Here is a 22616-nt window from a genome sequence, read left to right as displayed (position 1 = left end):
GCGGCGGCGGGCTGCCCTCTGCCTGGGCGGGGGGGGAGGCGCGGGTGGCCTCTCACGGCGTGCGGGAGGCCCGCGGGGCCCCGGCTTCTGCACTGGCCCGGGGAGGAGGCAGGGAGGGACCTCGACGTCGTGGCCTTCGGCTTTCTCTCACCGGTGACTTGCTTTCTTGCCGGCTCCCCTTCCCATTGAGAGCATTTTGCGCCTGAATTTTATTAGAATTCCCTGGCCACAGAAATGGAGTTAGGAGGTTTGCATGTAACCCAACTTTCTAGCTATTCCCAGCGGCTTTGTGTAGCAGCCCCTGTGTTATTTGCGTAAATAAGGCATGCTACAGACTTGTGTTGAAACATGATTGCCCATAGACCTGACAGGAAGGAGAACCCTACATGTTAACAGGAAAAAAAAAATGCTCAAAGCTAAGTGAGTTGAAGCAGAAATCCTTTTAAAAATCATGCGTTCAGAAGACACGCAGCAAAAACTGGCGCTTCCCAAGCTGTCTGTACCTCTTCCCGTTTTGTTAAGCACCTCATTCCAATCTCTGCTAGCCAACTGGCGCGCAGTGCTCCTGCTGGGCTCAGCCATCCCTTGCAGGAGGGTGGCAGGGCGGCAGGCTATTGCAGCGAGACTGTTTGTCTTGTACCTTGCCAAGACAGGCTGTTGAGTTGTTTGCAAAGCACCACTAGCATTAAGAAGTTCAAGGGCCACGTCTTTTCTGTACATGAAACACCTCTTGCCAGAGAAGTGGTGATGCGCAGCTGGATGCGTGTCCGATAGCAAAGGAAGCCTGCTGATCCAAGGCAGGAGACTGTATGGTGAGTCACAACACTAGATAACATCATTTGGCATAAAGCACTTCATGATTTTTCCTGCAAGGAGTGCCTTTTATACAGTAGCTATTTCATGCTAGCACTTCATAATGTGAGCTGGCTGGATTGTTAGTCTTGTACTGCGTTACCTTGGCCGATCACTTTGCTTTCTGGAAAATATAGTGTCCATGCCCTTCTCTGTCTCCCCTGTCACACTTAACATGCTGCAGACATTGCACAGCAGAAGATGTTTCCTTGCCTATTTTGCGTAATATTTCAGACTTTTTGGTTTTGCTGTCGGCACAAGCAAGGGGACACAAGTGTCTCAGCCTAAGACCCAGGTGAATGCTCCTTTATTTCACTTCATAGATTAGCACAAATTAAACACACGTTAGAAAGGCTAGCCCGTGTATTTTGAGATTTTGGTCCAATGCTAAAATAACAACCTGCCTGAAGCAGCTGCATCACTTGACTCTAAATTATGGCAATTCTGGGATCAGACTGTAGGAAGTGTGGGGACCTGGTGTTTCACCCCAAGTGCAGATGTTGTACAAGTGTGTTTGAGGGAGATGCCTAGATTCTTACATTTGGTTTATTTCTCACAGTGCTCTTCTTTCTGTGAGCTTTTTGAGGGTGATGATGAGGACTCATGCTTCAAGACAAAACATCCTTTCTTTTTCACCAGCAGGACATCATACTTGGTATTTCAGAGCACTGTAGCTTCAGGAGCAGAGGGTTTCTGCCTTGCCAGCTGCTGCTCTGGTATTAGGGTACTGCAACAGCTCTAAAAGAAATAAAATCAAAATTCCATTGGAAAAACTCATAGTATTCCCTGCCTTTAGAAATAAATAAAATTCACCAGAGAAAATTACTCAAAGACCTGTAGCTTCAAGCTGTTGGGCTCTTTTTGGCAGACAATTCAGTTCTGGAGGAGTACCAAGCTAATGAGGGAATACAAGGAGGAGGGGTGTGTTAAGAAAAAAAAAAACAACACACACAAAAAAACCCTGACTGCACTAAGAAAAAAAAGTGCAAACTACCCAGTACCTTGAATATATCATAGAGCCTTGTAGCTGGGGATTACAGCTCCCAGAACTGAGGAGTACAGCCCCTGGAAAAAATGTCACAGGACAAATCAAGACACAACTGCTCACAGGTGCAGACAAAGCTGTCTGGATGCTGCCTGTGTCTTAATCTGAGGGGTAGTGCTGTCCTGAGTTTGTCTAATTCACGGTATAAATTTGGATGGCCTTGAGACAGCTTTTTCTTGGATGCTCTAAGCATGTAGCCTCTCTTCCCACACACGGACATCTCTAGTGCCCCACAGTCAGGAAGCGACAATGTCTGCTCCTGGGACAAACCGAGAGGTGCTCCACTGGTTTCATGGTTACCTGGATGAATACAGTCCACGGAGCCCGTAGCAGATAATTATGTTTTACCACCATATCTGAGCTTAATAAGATAATCAGGAGTAATTTTCTAACCAGGACTAGTCAACAGAATGTTGATTAATGAGGAGGATATTTGTTTCCCGCCTTGTTTTACAGATTCTTAAACATTAACCTCAATTGCTACTACAATGTATGCCTCATCTCACTACGGTGGGCAAAGCCTCCATTACTGATATGCTCGTCTTATGGCACCAGGCTGATCTAATTACACATGAAAAGATTTCACTGTGTAACAGCTGCTTCGGAGCGTTTGAAATATAAATATAAAGGTTGTTAAGTGTTTTGTTTGGTGCTAGCATAAGGCACCAGACTGACAGCACTAGACAGTTCCTGTATGGAAAAAGTGAAAAATACAGCTATCATTCTCAGTATAACTTGCTGTATTTGTATGGTGCTGCCTTATCTGTTGATGTAAAAGCACAAGGATGCTAAAAAAGCCCCACAGCCCACCTCTGGAAGGAGTCCATGTACTGTAAGGACTCCTGTGCTTACTGTTACTTGAGAGTCCTGCTGACCTCAGTGGGAGCTGGATTAGATGATAGCATGACTTCATCTGGAAAGTGTGCTTGGGGATTGCACTGTGTCTTTTTACTTAAGCTTTTTGCTGCCAAAGTAATTATTATTATTACTCATCTCTTTGGATTCTGATGCGACTGCAAAAATTCCGCTGTATGGTGCATTACACCAAAATCTCTCTTCATTCAGATTTGCCAGCATGGAGGAATGATACAAGCATACATATTTGGCTAATTCTGAAAGTCATCCGGACTGTTACAGTGAGTTACACTGAAGCTTGAGATCACGTCCAGGCAGCAAGTATTAATATTACTAAGTTTCAATAAAACTCTGACTAGCCCATCCGTAACACTACAGCAGGGGATGAAGCGCTTCCGCAGCTGCTCAGAGGGCGTATGCAGAACTGCCGCTGAAGCCCGAGGGAACGCTGCCCGTGAGCGTGGAGGTATAGCTCTCCTACCTCTGTAGCCAGCTGGCAACGCAGGCTGGGGAATTGTCATGAAGGCATTTCTCAAACTGCTGCTTTTTGATTTAAAAGAAACATCTTGTCCTGGAAAGAACAATGAACTTCTGGAGTTGAACTTTGCCTTATGCGGCAGCACAACCACCTCAAAATACTGTTGATAGATAATACCCTGCTTCTCCTTGTGCTATATTTATATTTCCTGGGCTCCCCTGTGTTTCTTTTTTTGATGACACCGTATGAAGCCATTAACATATCTCGGATGGATGCACAACTGACTAAACTTTTAACTAAACTTCTTTTAGTTCTTCTTTATACTCTATTTTTGTAGTTACTTACTGTCAAAAGCAAAACAAAAAAGACCCCAAGCCCTGCTTATTCTTTCTGCTGATTAATATGGGCACTTAAGAATAAGGCCTTGCACAGAAGAGCAAGTCCATGAAATAACTGATGTAAGTGCTTAGTAAGAAAACCCTACAATGGCTGGAATTTAACTCCTAACAGCTCTGTAAAATCCATGTGTATACATGTGCGTGTGCATGACCATACTCCTGGTAGAGTGCTCTGTAACCCGCAGTGGTTCCCTGATATTGTGTCCGTAGAGAAGAGACTTGCAAGGAGAGCTCTGTCTCTTTTGTGGTTGTTGTTTTCAAGGGAAAGATTAGTTTTTTCCAAACTTTCAGGAGGGCTTAATAAAAGAAGACTAAGCTAATATATCTACAAGGAGTTCACTCTTGGTTGCAATCTGAGATTAATGTTGCATAGAAAAGTACAGTCCCTGCTTAGGTGGGTGCAGAAAAGCATCTACAGCAGGTTAGCTGGATATTGAGGAGTGTTTCAGATTTAATCGTACTGTTGATAATTTTTTTTCCTTTCATTCTTGTCACCTAAGTCTTTCATAAAACACTGTAACTGTTGCTTATTTGGGATATTTTTAAATACAAACTTCTTGTAAGTGTCTGTACTTTAACTTGACTGGAGGTAAAGCTGATTTCAGGGTTACTGGGTAAGGAAGAGGCATCCCTTACCCAAAAGCGTGGCAGATACGCAAAGGACTGCGGGGCAGTTCAGCGGTTGCTAACCTCCCAGCATGCACCCCAAGGATGGCTCCCTAGACGCTGCATGGCCCAGGATGAGAGTTGGGAGCGCTAGAGTTGGATGAATTTTCCAGTGATAAATAGGAGGACAGGAGTTCAGCAGATGAGTAGACAGCTGAGGGGGACCTCAGGGAGTTTGTCACAACTTAGCGTGCTTAGCAACATTTGTCCAAAAAAAGCTCTTGTTACTAATTCTGTAACTTCTGTACCCTACAAGATCCATGGAGGAGGGAGTGCACCACCCCTTTCATCACCATTGCTTATGAGGGTCTCTTTTCTTTTAAGCTCAGGGACAGTCATTCCCTCTCCTTTCTTAGGTGTCCATGTTTGCTTGTCTAAGTTTGCTTGTATGCCTTGGAGCGCATATGACACAATGGAAGGATTTTGGGTGACTTTCAGTGGGAGTGCGTCAGGCCTGTTAATAACTGAAGCTCTGACTCTTCTGATGAGTTATCTGCCGATCACAATATTAAATGGGAGAGGAAGAGGAAAGATATTCTTCTTGTAGCTATTTTGCAGTTAGCTTCCACACTGACAGGCTGGATGGCAATGACAATATAAACTGCCTTCATTTGTCCAGTCTGTTCTCATTCTGCCTGCTACTGTAACCCTATGAGTGCTAACAGGCACTGCAAGCTCTTAGTTTTCAAGACAGAGGAATAAATGTTCTGGAGTGTTGCTCATTTGATGTTACATGAGGCTAATGAAATATTGATCACATGCTTAACCACGTAAGGCAGAAATAAAGGAGAAATTTTAAGTTGAAAATATTTCATGTCACCTGTAGCTAGAAGGCAGCTCTTCTGAAAGAGCTGGCTCTCAGCAACACTGAGTTGTTGGTGTAGCTTTTAGAAATGCAAAGGGCAGGAGGAACATATAATGGAAAGCAACATTATTCCTGAGGCAGAGATTGGAAAGATCACATGTAGCCTGGGCCTGATGGAGAAACATCTGGATTTCAAAGCCGCTTGTTGAGTTAGGTGCTATTTACTGCACAGAAGGCCAATCTGCACAAAGAATGTGTTAAAAGCATGAAACCAACTCTTCCAAAGCAACGTAAGGACTGCTGAAATCCCTAAGGTCAAGTAGGGGGAGTTCCTATACACAAAATCAATTGGTTCAATTAAAATAAGCCTTGCTCCTCTTTCCTTGCTTGGCCTTGCTCATTTGTGGTTAAATGAGGAGAGCAGACGATAATCATCTGATAATCCTGCTGTTTACTGGTAGCGAAATGGGATGGAGGCCTTGCTCGTCCTCTAAGCAATGCCAGGTACAGGGATGGGCCCAGCATTTGGGAAAGGAAGTAAAATGTTCCACAAGCTAGAAAAGGTACAGTAAAAAGGTTGTTCCACTGCAAAGTGCTATCAGGAGAGGAACTGGAATAGTCAGTCCACGCATCTCGCCAATGTTGCTGACTGAGGCTGTCAAATTAACCACCAGGATAAACAGAATTTTTTCTCAGTCACATAGATTTTATTGGAAAGTACTGCATCATCAAAACTGAAATACTTCATTAAAAAAAAAACTGAAAATTGTACAAATCTCAGTAATTAAATACATCAGGAAAGACTTCCCAGGGATAGGATGTAATTTCTGGTTCAGACCAAAAAGTTAACTAGGTCAACTTATACCAGAGCTTTTGATTTGATGCAGGAGGCCTGGCACAGGGAAGCTAGTGGTTCACGCTGCTGCCCTGTATCCACAAGTCTCCCCAGTGGAACTGCCAGCTGTTCTAGGATCTCCAGCTCCCGGAGTTCTTGGATTTTGTGCCATGCAACAACCAAGCGAGATTTAAAACTGTGTATGTATAAACCAGAAATCTTTTCCACAATAGTTAATAAGAGACTTCTAATGAAGCCAGTGCACTCAATTACTCTCATAGGCGTATGTTACCAAAGGTTTCCCATTTGTGCTAATAGATATTTTGTCCCATCAGACCCTAAGTCCTATAATATCAGGAAAAACAGAGCTCCAGGCTGAATATGCTCTTTTTAAACTACAGGTTGTTACTGCATAGTACTGATTATCTGTCACCTTGGTGTTTGTTTCTTTGACTACCTTTTAGGTTAATGCATTGATTAATCCAGACATTAGATTTAGGATTGAATATTCATTTGTAAATGGAACGTGCTACTTATTTTTCAAAGTCCACGACACGTTGGCTTTGTTACAGATATATGCCTAACATCAGAAAAAGTAAAGTACTACTACTGAATGTAGTTAGCCAAGCCACTGTTTCCATTGGTAAGAATACTACAATTGGTAAGAATACTACGACATTTGACGCTTCCTAACTTTCTGCAGATGCTTGACTTCATTCAAAGTATTTCAAGGTCTGTTGCTCATTCCTAACTTTTCCATTAACCTCTTTCTCTCACCCCTAATAAATCACTGTTCAGGTTCCTAAAAATAGGGTATTTTCAACTCTGCCCTAATGAATTCAGGTGGGCAGTTTCCCTGCAGGTTATGCTCCATTTTGTCTCTAACATGGTAACTTGGTATTGCAGTAGAAAAAGCTGCATTACATTTTCTAGGCAATACCCAAAAGCAGCATAAGGGTCCCTATTTTTTTCCACATGGGAGAAATACAGTTACCTAGACAAATGTATTAGTTTTACATGAGGTCTTAGATGTGTTTCCCTACCAAAAAGTCACAGTTCTGACTAGGATACCCTCCGACGTTTGTGTGAGTTAGCTGGTGTCATTATACTGATTTTGGGGGGGGCAATAAGTCAAGCCCTGACTCTTATAGTTTAAAAAGTGACCCAGCCTGAGTCACTGAACAGTACCAATGTCGGCTATGCGAGTTTTACGTTACTCAGTGCATAAGATAAAACGGAATCCATCACAGCAGTAGGAAACAAAGCACATACAAACACCAGTAGTTTTTCCTTTAGCTCTGCAACCATATAACATGCCTTGGGTGCAGGAGATGTTAAAGCATGTACCATAGCATCTACAGCTTCATTGCCATTAGTGCTTCCTTCGTTGAGAATGTTGTTGAAAAAGTTTGCCGCCTCTTGAACATACTCTTTATTGTAAACTTCCTTTTCCTCTTTGCTGAGTTCATTCCAAATCTCTTCTGCACTGACTGGTGGCTGGATTTTTGTAGAATGTGCGTAATTTCCTGGCTGAATAATACAGACCTAAAAGCAAAATGTAAAACTTACCAAATGCAATCAGTCATTCTGAATTCAATTAAATAATATAAACAGTGAAACAGGTCAAAAACTTTCCATAGATAGGCTTCTCTCAGAAAATGCTGTTTCATTGAAATTTTAACCTTGAGAACTTCACTGAAATCAAATATATTCCAATTAAACATTTAAGATTTCAGAGGTGCTTCATTCTGCCTTCCCCATTTCAATCTGATGCTAATGTTGTTGTTTTAACTACTCAGCATACCTTCACAGAATGTGATATTGTGTCTTTGATTTTATAGCATGCTCAATAGTATAAATGTTTTGACAATACTAGGACAAAGTATTTCAATATGACTGTGAGGTCTCCAAAGTGGAACATTTTGGATTTTTCACTTGGTGTCAAATCTTGCAATTGGTAATATTTTGCCCCAATTTTGGACAAAAGAAGATGTCAAAATATTGGAAATTCCTGGGAAACAGAAGTGCCATTTTCCCTAGCTAGGTGTATTTAAAAAGAAATAGGTAGGAGCAACTAGGTACAGAGAGGGCCAAAGGTCCTGTTCCAGATCCCGCTGAAATCATTAGCAAATATCCACAGATTTCTGTGCGTGTAGATTTAAATCCAAAGTATACAAATCCTTTGTTGCTCAGCTTAGGTGTTCTTTGTGTGCATTGTTGCTGCTGTTCTGTTAACCTCTGAGATTTCTGGAGATTTTCAGAGCAGGCTTAGCAGTTGCAGTATGTGTGTGTTTCCTGGAATATCTGAGTTAACAGCATGTTGACTGTTTGCTTATACACTGCATAAAAACTCCATGGCATTTAACTGCTGTCTGCAGTTAAGATTAAGGACTACAACACAAGATGAAGGAAAATGGTGCTTAGCTGTGTGAGAGACTTGGGGATCTGACAGACATCCTCTGGAAAGTCTGTAGCAAACCTTAGTGCCCCTAATCTACCATCCAGTCCATCTACCAGAGGCTACCACCCATGTGTCAACACTGGGCGTGTGCCGGCCTCTCCACCTTCATAGCAATCAGGGGCTTGGGCTAATCTGCTGAATCGCATGCTGAAGTGGTTGAGGTGCAGGCATTATATGCAGAGAGTGGGAATGGATACGGGTAACCTCCAGCTGAGACACATGGTGCATAGCCAGGTACGTGTTATGCTGCCTTAGCTAGATTTGTCACAGTGTTTATTTTTTATCAAACTAATGCCAAGGTTAAACTTAACACAGATATATTCTAAACAAAGGGCTTTTGAAAACTTCATGTTTCGGAGTTTTTTGGAGTCAGCTGGCAGAGATGGAGAGATTGTGCTTTTTCCCCTTCCTCTACTTACTGTAGTCTTTTAATGGAAAGCACACACTTAGCTTCCTGTGGGCAGCCAGTTTGCCTGGCTGGAGTTCAGGGGGATAGAGTCATTGCTCCATCTGTTCCTTGCCACCTCTGGGCGACTATCTCCTCAAAGGAGAAAGGGAACGTCAGAGCAGAGGAGGGGAGCATGGAGAAGAGGGAACATGTATTCTGCTGGCTCTCTGCAGGGTAGGGTCTGAGGCAAATGCCAGCCAGAGTCTAGCACACTGTCAAAGACAGAAAAGGAATTATTGTGACTATTTTGGAAATGTTCGTCAGTTTGGCTCACTAAATTGTGTGCAAGGGTTATTCTGGGGGTGGGAGAACAGTAAGAATCCTAAGACGACCAGAGTAGTTAACCTGTTAAACTAAGCTCTTCCATGCATTTGAGATTATCCTCTGCTAATCAGTTCAAATCCTCATCATGCTGTGTGGCATTATGATGTGTAGAATCACTTGCATTTCATAGCATTTTATATTTCTCCAAAAGAGGCAGTTAAGAGATGCATAGCTGTAATTTCTTCCAATGCAAAGCTCATGAACAGTGCTGTAAATCTGCATATGTAGATAGTATACCAATGTAAATCCTCTAGGGAAAAAAAATAGTGTTTCAAGAGCATTTCAGCAGTGGAGTGACTCCCAAGAAAAAAGCCTAGTGAAGCTACTTAGTGATCTAAGCCTCAGGCTTGACTATCAGTTTTGCTTAGTTAGAGCACTAAGAGCACTCTTAGAATTTCTTAGGTTAAGAGAGTAAAAACATAATTACTCTACATGAATACTGTCTCTTGCAATGTAGCTGTTCCCAACAAAAGGAAGGAGCCTTTAACTGCTGGTGTGATGAGATGAGAGACAGAACTCCTTCTCGCTACACAGCACTCACACCTGGGCTTTTTGCTCCCAGCAGCTACCCCAGAGAAAGGAAGTTTCGGTTAGTTTGTGCTGTTACAAGCTCTTCTCAGAGCACGGTATTGCACAGTTGGGCCTGCCTCACAAAGCTTGGTCCATGTAGAGGATGTGGAGAAAGGGTGGAAGTTGCAGTGGCTGGCACAAAGAGGAGAAAGCATGCTATCCCACAGCTTCTCAGATCTGCAAGCGCTACCCAAGCCCTCTGTCTCCCATGATTTTCAAACCACTGAATAGCACACAGAGAAACCACCACTTTCCAAGGGGAGGCTGCATCCACAGATTCAGGCAAGCAGCTCTGCTCTTCATCTTTTTTAATTGGATAAATGGAGTTTATTTGCACAAGATTAGATACCATTTTCCATGAGCTTGCTCTTGTTCCCTTGGCCAAAATTTCCATCCCCGCACCATTGTCCAGTATTTGTACAAGCTGCTTACTTCCTTCCCCAAAAGAAGAAGATGCATTTCAGCTCTGTGGGAAGTTTCAGGAGTGAAACTTACCTCTTTCTCCTAGAAAAATGTTTGAAATACCAGGAAGTTTCACACAATAGCTACTTATTACATCACTTACCAGGACACCAAACTTCTTCATTTCCAGTCTTAGAGCATCACAAAATTTTTCAATAGCTGCCTTGGTCACAGAATAAATGCCATTTCCCAGAGTAAAATAGGCAATAATGCTGGACATAAAAACAATGCATCCTGGAAAGAAAACAGTGCAAATACCATAACTTTTCACTCTCGGTCTTTACTTTAACATAGAATTGATTTACCTGAGTCTTCTGAACTGCTAATAATGTGTCAGCTAGCATGATGCTGTTTTACTGTGTAATGTGCCAAAGCTGGGCTGTGTAAGTGTAAAGTCACAGCACAATAGTACACTCAGCTTGGTAAGGCAGGGATAAAAGAACTTCCTGCAAAAAGCTTCCTTCCTTCTGTTGGCAGATGCTGGACAGGACAAAATGTAACACATTCCCAGCTTCCTTCTTACTCCTTCTGAGGCAATCCACGCAGGTGACAGAGGATGAAAGAGATAGAAACAAACAGTCCCCTAAAACCTTTGGCTTGAAAAATAACACTACACTATGCTAGTAATAGTAGATGAGAAGGCAGGGGAGAGAAGCATGAGATGATTTTCCTTGTGACGGGTATATGACTACTAATACCATTTTTTCTGCCCTAATGATGTCTCTGCACTGAGTTCTGGCTTAAAACTGTGCATATAAAGTCAAAAACAGTCATTACAGTTATAAGCCTCACCAGAGAAAGGTAGGTGACTTGACAAAAGGGGTGCAGTTTTACACTGTCTTGCTGTGATTTCCCTGATCTTTGCTGCTATTTTTCCTTTATAACTTTTGCCAAGTGCATGCGTGCATTGAATATCGGTGATTTCTGATTTGAGGCACTGGGCTCTGGTCCATTCTGTTTACTCGTAAACCTTCCATCAAATAATCATACCATAGAATAAGAAACCTATGAATGTGGATATATAATTACTAGAGGGGAGAGAGAGGAAGCCTCGCAAGTAATAATTCTGAGAACATGGTTCCATTGCTATTGCCTGAGCCCAAATCTGTCCAAATTGTATAAACTTTTGGGATATCAAAAAGGTATCATGGCAATGCAGTAAAATCTGTCATTCTGAATTAGGTTCCCTGCCTTCTTATACAGTGTAGGGGATAAGTCAGATATATAAAAATGGGAATGCAACTACCAGCTTGCTGATCAAGTTATTATCTCAGCTGGCCAGCTGGAAAAGTTATGAGAAAATGTTACTCTTCTCAGGGAGCTGGATGCTTAATTCTAGGCTGGAGGGAAATACCGCCCTTTACATGTATTAATAATCTTGAAGCTTTTCTTGGAACAGGTGCTCATCCTAAAATGGTAGTAAGCCTTCAGGACACAGCTATTGGATAAGTGATGGTAGGATGACCTCTTCCTCCTTTATCCAGTAGTTAACTTATTTAGGATATGCAACCAGGATGTGGGACACATCATTTAATTTCTCTCTTGGCCTAAAGTAATTGAAACCCAGCTTTCCCAGGAGAATGCTCAACATCCACAATTCTAGCTTTTCATTTGAGGAGGTCTCTGGCCCCAGAAGCATGGGCTTTAGCTGTTCCTGCAGGGACAATGTGAAGGACACGAGACAACCTAGAATTCTTCCTAGAAGGGCCCTGGCCTCCTCTCCCACAAAGATAGGTGGGATTTGAAGACGGAGTGTGGGCCGCTAAAAAGGCAGTATAGACAGCCAGTGCTGCATCTCAGGACTGAGATGAAGAGTGCTCCTTGGAGGTAAGAAACTATGTAGATGCAGCCATTCAGACCCAAATCTTCCAAGGGTATACACATGTGCTTAACATCATACACATGATCAGTCCCTTTGGCTTCAGAGTAACTCCTTGCAATTCATAAAGTGCAACAGATGCCTCTGGTGGATCAACATTGTAGGGTAGCAGGTAGGTCATCACAAAAGAAAAGTGATGTCTCCCATGTAATAGCCACATATCACATCCGTCGTTTTTCACTGAGTGTATACAATAGCATGCTTCTTTCAGAGAAACACATCCATCTGAGAGTATTTAAAAGCTTCTTTTTTTCTTGCACCAAAAATCAATTGAAGGCAACCAAGCAGAGTAGCCAAAAAGAGGATGCCTTCATCTTACCAACATTTTGTATAACAGTGACATCTGGAGATTCCACATGAAACCTAGATCTTACTGTTCTTGATGCTGTATATACAACAGTAGAACAAATCCTTGCCTTAAAGAGATTACTACCTAAATAGACAAGTTAAGCAAAGGGGAGAGAAAGGAAAATGGACAAATCTAGATGGACACAGGTAGGGAACAAACTGCAAAGCAATTAAGAGACATTGCAATGCTAGAGAGAACTGTCTGAACCATTTCTTCTCATCAAGATAAAGCCCATGCTATGGAGCTCCATGCAAATGCATTTATTCTGTTTCATACCCATGCAACTCTGTATGACACTTTTACATACTTGAAGTTGCCTGCCCAAGGTCATAGGATCTTTCTAGGTCTGGAACTGGAAGCTGGATGTCTCTCATTTCCCTCTTCAGGATCATCCTTCCCTTTCCAATTCCTGAACAGTAAAATAGTAAAGCCTAAATAATGAAATTAAGCAGGAGTTTATCAGATCTTTTTGTTTCCTGGTTGTCAGGGCTTACGCAGTCTTGTCTGGGGTTAATAACCTACTGTATTTTTCCTCTCTTTTTCAAGTCAAAAACTGAGATAATTTATTGTTTCTAAACACAGTACCTTTGGGAGGGGGAAAGTAAGGACAGAATCTTTCTTTTCTTTTTTTGCTTATGACTTTGCCCTCTTTTCAGGATCAAGTTGCTCTTTCAGGCCACACAGGAGGAAGCTGTCATTTCAGTTCAATGAGAGACAATTAAGGCTTCTTTCATAGATGCCACATTACCCTGATTATAGTAAGCTAATTATTCTACAGCTCTAAATAACAGTGGATTAGCATTACCCTTGTATTTCCTTAGAAGAGGAAGAAATGCCAGGGTTGTTCTGATGCTCCCAAGGAGATTCACTTCTGCAAATTTTTCATATTTCTCCATAGACAGCCACCCTGTCTCGCCAAATGTTGATATTGCTGCATTGTTCACAAGCCCCCCAAAACCTAAAGGAGAAACATAACAGGCATCTTTCACTGAAAAAATAACCACCATCAGGCAACCAAACAACACTAGTGATTGGAACCTTTAGAAACAACTTTTTAGTTGCATTATCTTTTTGTCTTTTCTACTTATAAGCACAGGCATATTTTGCTTAATGAAGAAATGTAATTGTGGCCATTATCTAGACTATACAAGTCTCAGTGCTACTTAATAATCACTCACTTTATAGTCGTATTAAATTATTTATGAATAACATGATCTGGGAGACTAATTCTTACTGCCAATGTGGTGTACCATGATATTTTAATGACATTAATCCCACTGTGTGCTATGAGCAGCTTTGTGAAAATTATATTAAGCAGGCTAAAGGCTAAGGGTAATATTTTCAAAGTGCCTGACCAATTTAGGAACCTAAGTCTTGGCTCTTTTTCCAGGATTTAGAGTTTCAGTTCCTTCTGAAATCTGCCAGAATCAGGTATCTGGGGACAACACTGAATCCAGGTACCATGCAGTAGGTCCCACTGACTAAGTAAGGTCAGCATCTACCGTATTCTCTGGGTTTTGTACTCATAGCCAGGTTTACTCCTCATACAACAAAGCGACCTGGCACTAAGGAGCCCAGCCCCCTGAAATTCAGTAAGATTTCAGTGTGTGCAAGCAGATCTTTATGGACAGGTAAACTTAGTCTCACACAACTCGAAGCCAGCAAGTGCAAGCCCTTTAGCCCAAAGCCATAGATATATACATTACTTGTACTATGTAATGAAAGTGGGGTTTAAATAGCCAAAAAGAAACAAAGTGCTTTCACTGGATGTCTCATTTGCATAGCAAAGCATTCAAACCCAGAAGTTGACCCATCTGGAATTTAAATAACTCTACCTTCCAAAGCGAATAAATCATCATTCAGTATTCTGTCATAGAGCATTCCTAGTTGCTGGACCTTTCTTTTAACTTTAGATACGCACTGACTGCTCTCCTAGTAATATTGCATTGTTTCCTGTGTACTTATCTTTTTTTTCCACAGCCCCAAATGCTAGTAGACATAGGAAGGGAAGATTTAAGAGTTTTCCTGTATTTCCTTCTTCCCCCTGCCATTGCCCTGTTGTTCCAGGCCATACCATCGTTCTACAGCTTTATTTCCCCTTCTTAAAATGGGACTAACAATATAAGACCTCCTTGTAAAATGTTTCAGGATCAATGGATAAAAAATCATCTGTAAGAGCTAATTACCTATATTTTTGTACTTACACATGATCTGATATACAGGTGGACTGAGTAGCTGCATATCCCATCTGCTTCTACTTAAGGCTGGAGGTCTTTGTATTCAGATTTATTTTTTATTTTTTATTTATTTTAAATAACCTAACCCTAATACAACACAAACCAAAGCCCGGCATCACTGCTAAAGCTGTTCCCTGCTATTCTGAGCCGTACACTTTCTAATAAAAAAAAGTCATTTTGCTTCTGCAACTGCATCCTGCACAGCATAGCAAGAACAGTTGCTCTAGATACCACTGACTTCATTAGGACATCTGAAATATGGCCATTAGGACTTCTGAAATACAGCCATTCAACTGTTCAGGCAATTGATTATTTTCTTCCTCTTTCTCTAAACTATATAATGGAGAATTTAGCTTGCAAGACATGTTTTCTTTTCAGTGACTTGCCAGCTTTCCCTGGTGCACTTCAAAGACTCAAGGTGGTGAAACTAGGATGTGTTTGTAAACAGGCAGAGTTCACAGAATAATGGCTCCTCCTTTTTGTTCCGTAGTCAAACCAAAAAGTCAAGAGGAAAAAAATGGCTTGAGTTAAAATGGAACTCTTCTCTTCTGAGGAGAGTCTTCTGAGGAGAAGATTAAATAAAACATAAAAAGAGATTTTGCTCAGGGTCAGCTCAGAACACTGTATTTGCCCATATTGTTTCTCAGCAGAACATTTTGGCATATCCAAACATGAAATGTTCTGACATTTTTCACAAGCTTTCCTGCCACTTCTTTCAGCTGAAACAATTTGCAAAACTCTACCCAAATAATGAACAATTCATTATTCCCAAATACCACTTTTTCAGAAAATGTACTACCTCCTGAGAAACAACCTGCCCAGCTATGCACTTGGGGTACTTGAATCAGCTTTGGTCTTCCTTTCCTGAAACGTATGCAGTAAAAAAGTTAATACTATAAACCTGCACACAAAATAGATTGTGTATTTGTTTGTACAAATGCAGTTAAGGCAGCACAAACCTGAGAAATTTAGTCCTCGGTAGACAGAAATCTAATAGGAACCCTACAGTGTAATGGGTGACTGGCCTCCTCTTACCTGTCCCCTGGGTGCCTGATTCTGTACTGGAATTCACAAGCACTAGACATATATACATAATGCTTTGCTGAATCCTGCAGAGGGGAAGGGAGTTTTCAGTGTAGAACCAGGCACGATTTCAAAACTGGGGTCCCGCTAAATGCAGGAGTATTTCCTGTGTTCATCTTGACAACAGGATCCCTGAGGGAAATCCAGGGAAGTCTGCAATATTTCTGCAATATAGAAATATAATGGTCATAAAAAGCTGAAGGAAGATCCATGTATCTAGTGAAGGGCTTCTGGTCTTGGTGTCATGACACTGTCCTTGCTAGAGCTTGATGTGAATATGATGTCCTATCCAGAGTGAGTTAATTCACTGCCCCACAGAAGGACAAGGCCCATGTTAGAATTGAACTGCTGGAGAAAAGAGTTATCACAGTTCCTCAGAGTGTCCCTATACAGACACATTAGGAAAAAGCAGCTGATGTTTCATCTGGAAGGGAAAAATAACTCAGGTTGTCAGAACTCACTCCAAGCAGTTTAGGAGGAGGGGTGTTTGACTACATACAGGGTAGACACAGAATTAATAAACTGGAAAGCAGAACTGGATGTCAAAGAGATTTTCACTAATGTCTCTGTTGGGAAAACGGATTCTGAGGACAAAGATTAAGAGATACAGCAGGGGATCTAAAGAATCACTTTAGGAAACCTAACTTAAGATTAGTGAGGCTTTCAGAAGAAGAAAACTGCCTCTCACATACTGTCCCAGATGATAATTTCTACTCCAGGACATGTTGGCCAAAAGATACAAAGATAAAAAATCAGATTTCAAAATCTATATTTAGGTCCTAAAGATGCCAGGACAAGTTGGAGCTTGCCTTCATTATCTAATGGTTATGGAACAGTGGGAAGGTGTGGGGAGTGCTGTGTTTCATCCATGAGATTGTTTTGTACAATTTATATTGAATAGTCTGCTTAAAGCAGAAATGGTCCTGGGCACACGGAAGTATCAGAGCACAATATTCCTCCATCCTAGATGAGTTTCCTAGCCACCAGGCAACTGCTGAGTGAGGCTTCTTGGATTCATTCTCCCAAGCACCAGGAACTTCTCATGTCTCTCTGTGCAGTGAGTTAAGTTGGTGGGAGAAGGAGAGCCTGGCTCTTGCATCCATCTGAGTCCACAAGTCAGTGGTTTGGTTTTCTCATTGGGACTTCAGGAAAAAACTGTAGGCTTTACTGTGTAGAACTGCAGCCTGTTCAATTTGGGTCTAGGTCAAAGCAACTACAGTCCACCAAAGAACAAGATTCAGGAGGAATGTAATCTCTCTGAGCCTCTGTTCATGGTCAGCTTCTTGTTTGGAGAACCTTCCATTACAGATTGTACACTCTTCTGGACAGAGACTCTTACTTTGTCCATTTATCATGTTCAGAACAAGAGAGTAGGTGATGCTATGTCAATAGGCTATATGGAAATAAAAGTAGAAACAAGAGCATTCCACAGAAGGTTTGAGAGGAGGAAAATAGTGTACAGAGACAATAAATTCTTGTGAGAAAATATGTATTTTCATCAACTATAAAAAAAGAGTTAAGATAAAAGAAAAAGGACAAAATATTGGCTTCTCATTAGATAACACAACTTTGAAGAAAGCATATCTGCCAATGTTTGACATTCAAAAAGTAATACTTATGTTAGATGCACAGTCCATGGGAAAGATGATACTGTAATTATAAAGAACAAATACTTAATCTTTACAAGGATTTACTTGGAGCTATTTAAATATGGAGTGCAAAAAGCGAGTGTTGTTTAACTGCTTTCTCACTGTTTAGGTACATCTTCCAAGGTTTTAGTTTGGAATGTATTGCTTTAGCACACTTACCATTAAACCCTGAGATTGCTGAAGGTGTTTCTTTTTAACTATTTTTGGGAAGATAACAGGGTGTTTTAGTGATCTGAATTTAGAGATCCAGCATGCTGACATGACACACTTGAAATCTTTAGTATCTGAGTAAAACTGAAAATAGTAAAAATGGGACAAAGAGAAGAGCAATCCCTAAAGCAAATGCCTACTGATTCCAAATGATATGATGCCTCTTTCTCAATTTCTATAGGAACTCACTGAATAGAACTACCTTACATTGAGAGAGCAAGGGAGGTGAAGGGGAGAGGGGAGAGAGACAGAGATAGAGCTGTTCAACAATACTTATAGCTAAAAAGGAAATACAGGATACTTCTAATAAGTATTTTAAAGGTGGATGTTTTCATAGCTTTTTAAGTGAGATAATCTATGAACTACTACTCTGATCTTTCAACATGACCCACTGAATTCCTACATCAATTTGAATTGTTTATGCACAAACAAAAGCAAATTTTCTAGATATCCAATGTTTATTTAAAACACAGGGGAAAAAAAGGACAATCTACTGGACTCATCAGCTGCTCTTTGTTCTCCCTATTACAAATGTCCAACATCTACCTGATTTTCAGTTTGGTTAGCCTCATGTTGTAGGCACTGGGTGTTGCACTTTTATGATCCGCTAGCACAAATGTCCTAAAGTTTCACTATGTAGAGTTCCTTAACAGGGGGAATATCAAGCCACATTCTCCACTGCCCATCCCTTGAGAAGCTTTAGGCAGCAGATAAGATGTTTTTTACAGTCACGTACCTTTCTGTCTTTCTAGGTACTGGCAGAATATAAATGCAATTACAGATGGTTCAGATTTTTCTTTCCTCATGAAAAAGTTTTATTAAAAACAATATTAAAAAATTAATTACAATTACTATCTTTAACGAATAAAAGGGTTAATTTGACAGTTAAACTTAAGCTGAATTTTTAAATTGAAACTATGAAGTTAAAATACCAAAGAAAATAACACATCTATTTTCAGAGGTGCCAAGAGCCTGCACCTCCTACAGAAGTCTTTTGCTTAAGGATGCCACATAAGTAGAGTATCCTCCCAGTTTTGTTACATTTGCAATAAAAATATTTATGCCCCTATATTTTGCAAATTATGAAGAATGGTTGCAGCTTTCACTCCATTAAAATCTGGTATTAAAGTAACTCATTTCCTCCTTTTTGTTTAATAAACTTAGGAGGAAGATTACTTGACAATTGGAATTTTTCCCAAATAACTACTTTTTCTTTTCTGTCTTTGCAGTCTTCCCTCCAAATGCTGTAGCTGAGCTGAACGACAATATGAAAAGGTCTCATAAATCGTGTGCTCAACACACATCCAATGTTGTGTTATGGGTGTTTGGGCCTGATTTAAAACCCAGGAAAACAAATAACTGGCTGTGCATACAGCAGGTATGGGGTCTGCATTTTAACACCAGCTGTAATCGAGTGTCTTCCCTGGCCCCTGCCAGCAAACCTTGATGTTTTTCACTTGATTTGCCTGGATCTGAAGGCATGTCCACATGACTATGGAAAAGTTTGTGCTGAACTGTGGATTCACAGTCTAAATGATAGTATGAACACAACCACTACATAAGCTACCAGCATCTACAGGATAAAATAATTTATCTGTAACCCAGTGTTCCAGGTGACTCAGTCCCTGTGCCCTGTCTGGCCTGTAAGGGGTCTTGTGAGTCATCTATGTTGTCTCTACAGCTTGGGAGCGAACCTAAGAGATGAAGGCACTGCCTCTTAATCAGCTGAGGTCAAGATCAACCATAAATACATGCACTTAATGAGCGGCATGTAGGCTTTTGCTTACTTCATTTCTTCTTGTTTCACCCCCCTCCCAATGTGTTAATGAACCAGGCAGGCGAAGGCCTTGTGTTTTATTCTCATTCTGCATGCTTTATGTTCCGCTTATATTCTCTGTGTGACCAGGAACTGTTTATCCATAATTCTCAAGGAATCTGACTTCTGATAGAGAGTAAATTTGGCTCTGAGCCAAATGTATGCCTCAGTATTGCCATAGCCTGCAGGCTGAAGGATGAAAGCATGTAAACAGCATATATTTGGCCCTATTTACCCACAACATGCTTCATGTTCTGAGGTGATAACCCACGATTTAGGCTGCCTACAATTATTTTGCATGGTAAATTCTATCCCAAGCTTACAGAAGAGGTGGAGGCTGGCAGGTGCTTTCATCCCCTTCCCACCTGCCTGTCTAGCGGCTGGTGGTGCTCCATGAGCCACTCCGTGAGCCTGTCACCATGCCTCAATGAGCACAAAACCAAGGATGCAGAGTGCTCCAGAGAGGACTGGGCTGAATCACGCACTAGAAAATACCGTGCCCTATGGCTGGGGCGAGGAGGGGACTCAGGGAACTCATCCATCCCAGCTCCCAGGACAGGACTGCTGCTGGCACACTGTAGCTTGAGGAAATTTGCCTTGTTTTCCAGTATCACATCTGGTATGCCAATGAGGACAGCAAAGGCTCCACTCCATTCTCCTGAGTGTACGCTCCGGATAGGGTGTATAATTGACAGATTTCCTTGTATACAACCCTTCTGCAGACCAGCTTAAAAAAACCCAAGTTGTACTGAGAAGCAACCGGTGGTAGGCTGTGGCACGGGAGCTGCCCTCTCCCCACTTCCTGCCCATACTCACTTTCACAAATCGTGCCTAGAAGTACATCATCTTCCTCACCACCTCCTGCGCACGCACGTTTCTTCCTCTTGGTTTCCCCGCTCCTTCCTTCCGTCAGACACCTGCAGAGGGCTTCCAAGGGAATCCTTACGATCATGGATTACCTTTTCTGATAGAAACGTGACACTCACCCATGACTTAGTGGTGCGCAAATGCGCTTTCCATTGCTATCACTTTTGGATACCGCCTCCCCCCTTTTGCTTACCACTTAGCCAAGCACCAATGCATCTTTTAATATAAAGTATTATTCTTGTTATTATTACTGGTAGTAGTAATTAGCAGCACGAGTAACAGCGCTCCCCGAAAACAGGCAAGAGCCGTGGCGGCTGACAGCCCCGAAGGGGTGCCGTGGGCAGCCGCGGCTCAGCGGCCCAGCGCTGTGAGGCGAGCTCAGCCTGCCCGCCCGGCCCTGCCCCGTGGCCCGGCACGGGCAGTGCCCGCCGGCGCCCCAACGGCTCCCCAACGGAAGAGAGGGGCCACGGCCCACATGCTGCCCGCACCGCCATGCTGTGTGGGGGCGGCCGGGCGGTGGTGCGTGCCCTGCCCCGGCCGCCGCCTCCTCCCCAGGCAGGGGGGCCAGCAGGCGCCATCCTGGCCCTGGCGCGGCCCGGCCGCCTTTGCCCACCTGGGAGGAGTGACCTGCCTTCGCCCCCTGCTTTTCATTGCCTGTTCTGGCTGAAAGCTCTCCAGGTAACTGGAGCGCTGGGCACGGATCCGTGGATCCTCGTAGCACCAGGGTGGCACGTTTACCGTGAAGGAATGCAGGTGGTAGACAGGAGGGTCCCATCTGTGACGCACCATGGCCTTTCCAGCTGTACTGGTGCGGCTCCAAAGTGAGCTGAATTGGGCCAAAATTCAGTCAGTGCTTACGGTACCTTGGACAGTCCAGCCTTTCCTCTAACTGTTTTTTGTGTAGCCCCGTCAGTGCAAAAGACTTTGCATATACAGCACTATAGGAAAGCATCATGAGTATTTCTACATCCATGAATAAGGCTTTCTAACGCAGCTTCATTATTATGTTGTAGCTGGCCTGTTAAATTGATGTGGTTTGCTATGGCCGGAGCAAGTTCTGTGTTCAGTTATATCTAGGGTACCTGCAGACACTCCTTGGTGGAGGAAAATATCTCTGTTCCTTGTAGGCTAAAATGACAATTATACCTCACTGAACAAAGATCCCTGAGTGCTAGGATTTCAGGAGATATTTGATTAGGCAGAGTTTTCTCTGGCCTTTCTTTCATCTGAGAAACTCTCCAAGCGGCTATTGGAAGGGAAAGTATGTCATATCTGCTTCCTCTGAGTGAAATGAAATGTTTGAATGAACCAGATGCCTTTATTAATTGTGTTTTAAAAATGGCCTGTGAAAAATACAAAGGGGCCAGATTCATTCATTGACATACGCAGCAACAGAGGAAGCAGCAGAACTTATGAGCACAGGGATGTTCTTAAGTATCTGCCTAATTTGTATCACTGTAGCTCCACAGTGTGCCCTTTTCACATTTAGTAGTTTGTCCTAAATATCCCCTGTATCTGACTGTGGCAGAGGTGTTTTAGAATTGGTGGCGCCCCACTGTATAAGAGTTCCCTTGAATGGCATTTGTCTGAGGGATGAGCTGTGCTTTATGTTTGTCTTGGGGTCCCTTTGCAACAACATAGAGTGTTGAATGAAGTTTGAAGGAGGAAGGGAATAATTATTGTTTAAATATCTTTTCCATGGGCCTAAGCATTCATGTGCCTTTACTTTTGTCAGCCACCCATCTGCCTAGATTTACTTTGGCTTTAAATTGTTCAGTGTTCTCTCTTACGCACTGCTCAGGTTTCTTGTAGGCATAGGACTTAAAGTCTCAAGTGGCTTGGAAAAGAAGGTTATGCTTCACTGGTGGGAGACGAAGTAGGAAGTTAAATCCAACGAAAGACATCCAGATACCTGTCCTCAATGGAATTTATTTGATTATTCTCCATCATACTGGGAGATGCTGCCCTGTTTGGCCTTGAAAAGATCACTGAGAATCTACTGCATCCATGAGTCACAAAGCATTGTCTTTACATTTTAAAAATATTATGCAACCCTCAAAACTATGAGAGATGATAACAGTCTGTCTTCCAGCCAACTTCCCTGTTTGGTTCCCTCCAGCATAAAAAGATGGGGAGGTATTCCAGACTCACCTCCTCCGTGCCTCCTACCCAGCTCTCCTCTGCGTCTGCCAGAGTCTCTACTCTCTCAGCTTTCTTGTCCCATTAATAACACAAAGATCGCAGGCAGTGCCAAAACCATCCTCCCTAAGAATGAAAGGTGACCTAACTAACCTCTGAATCCTATGCTGTCTCTATTCCAAATAAAC

At 42.2% G+C, this 22616-nt stretch overlaps 1 protein-coding gene across 1 annotated transcript in view; it reads right to left on the bottom strand.

The window, feature by feature from the left end:
• Nucleotides 1–7131: 7131 nt before the first annotated feature.
• Nucleotides 7132–22616, bottom strand: part of LOC112965295 (D-beta-hydroxybutyrate dehydrogenase, mitochondrial-like) — an 87950-nt gene continuing 72465 nt past the window's right edge. Inside the window, exons 2-4 of the mRNA XM_026064147.1 lie at nt 13233–13385; nt 10303–10433; nt 7132–7479 (exon numbers count right to left, since the gene is read on the bottom strand). Of these exons, the coding sequence (XP_025919932.1) occupies nt 7132–7479; nt 10303–10433; nt 13233–13385 (632 nt within the window). The remainder of the gene's footprint in view (nt 7480–10302; nt 10434–13232; nt 13386–22616) is intronic.

Source organism: Apteryx rowi, unplaced genomic scaffold, assembly GCF_003343035.1.
Source record: "Apteryx rowi isolate R43461 unplaced genomic scaffold, aptRow1 scaffold_21, whole genome shotgun sequence".
NCBI lineage: Eukaryota > Metazoa > Chordata > Aves > Apterygiformes > Apterygidae > Apteryx > Apteryx rowi.
This window is presented reverse-complemented; position numbering and strand designations above follow the sequence as displayed.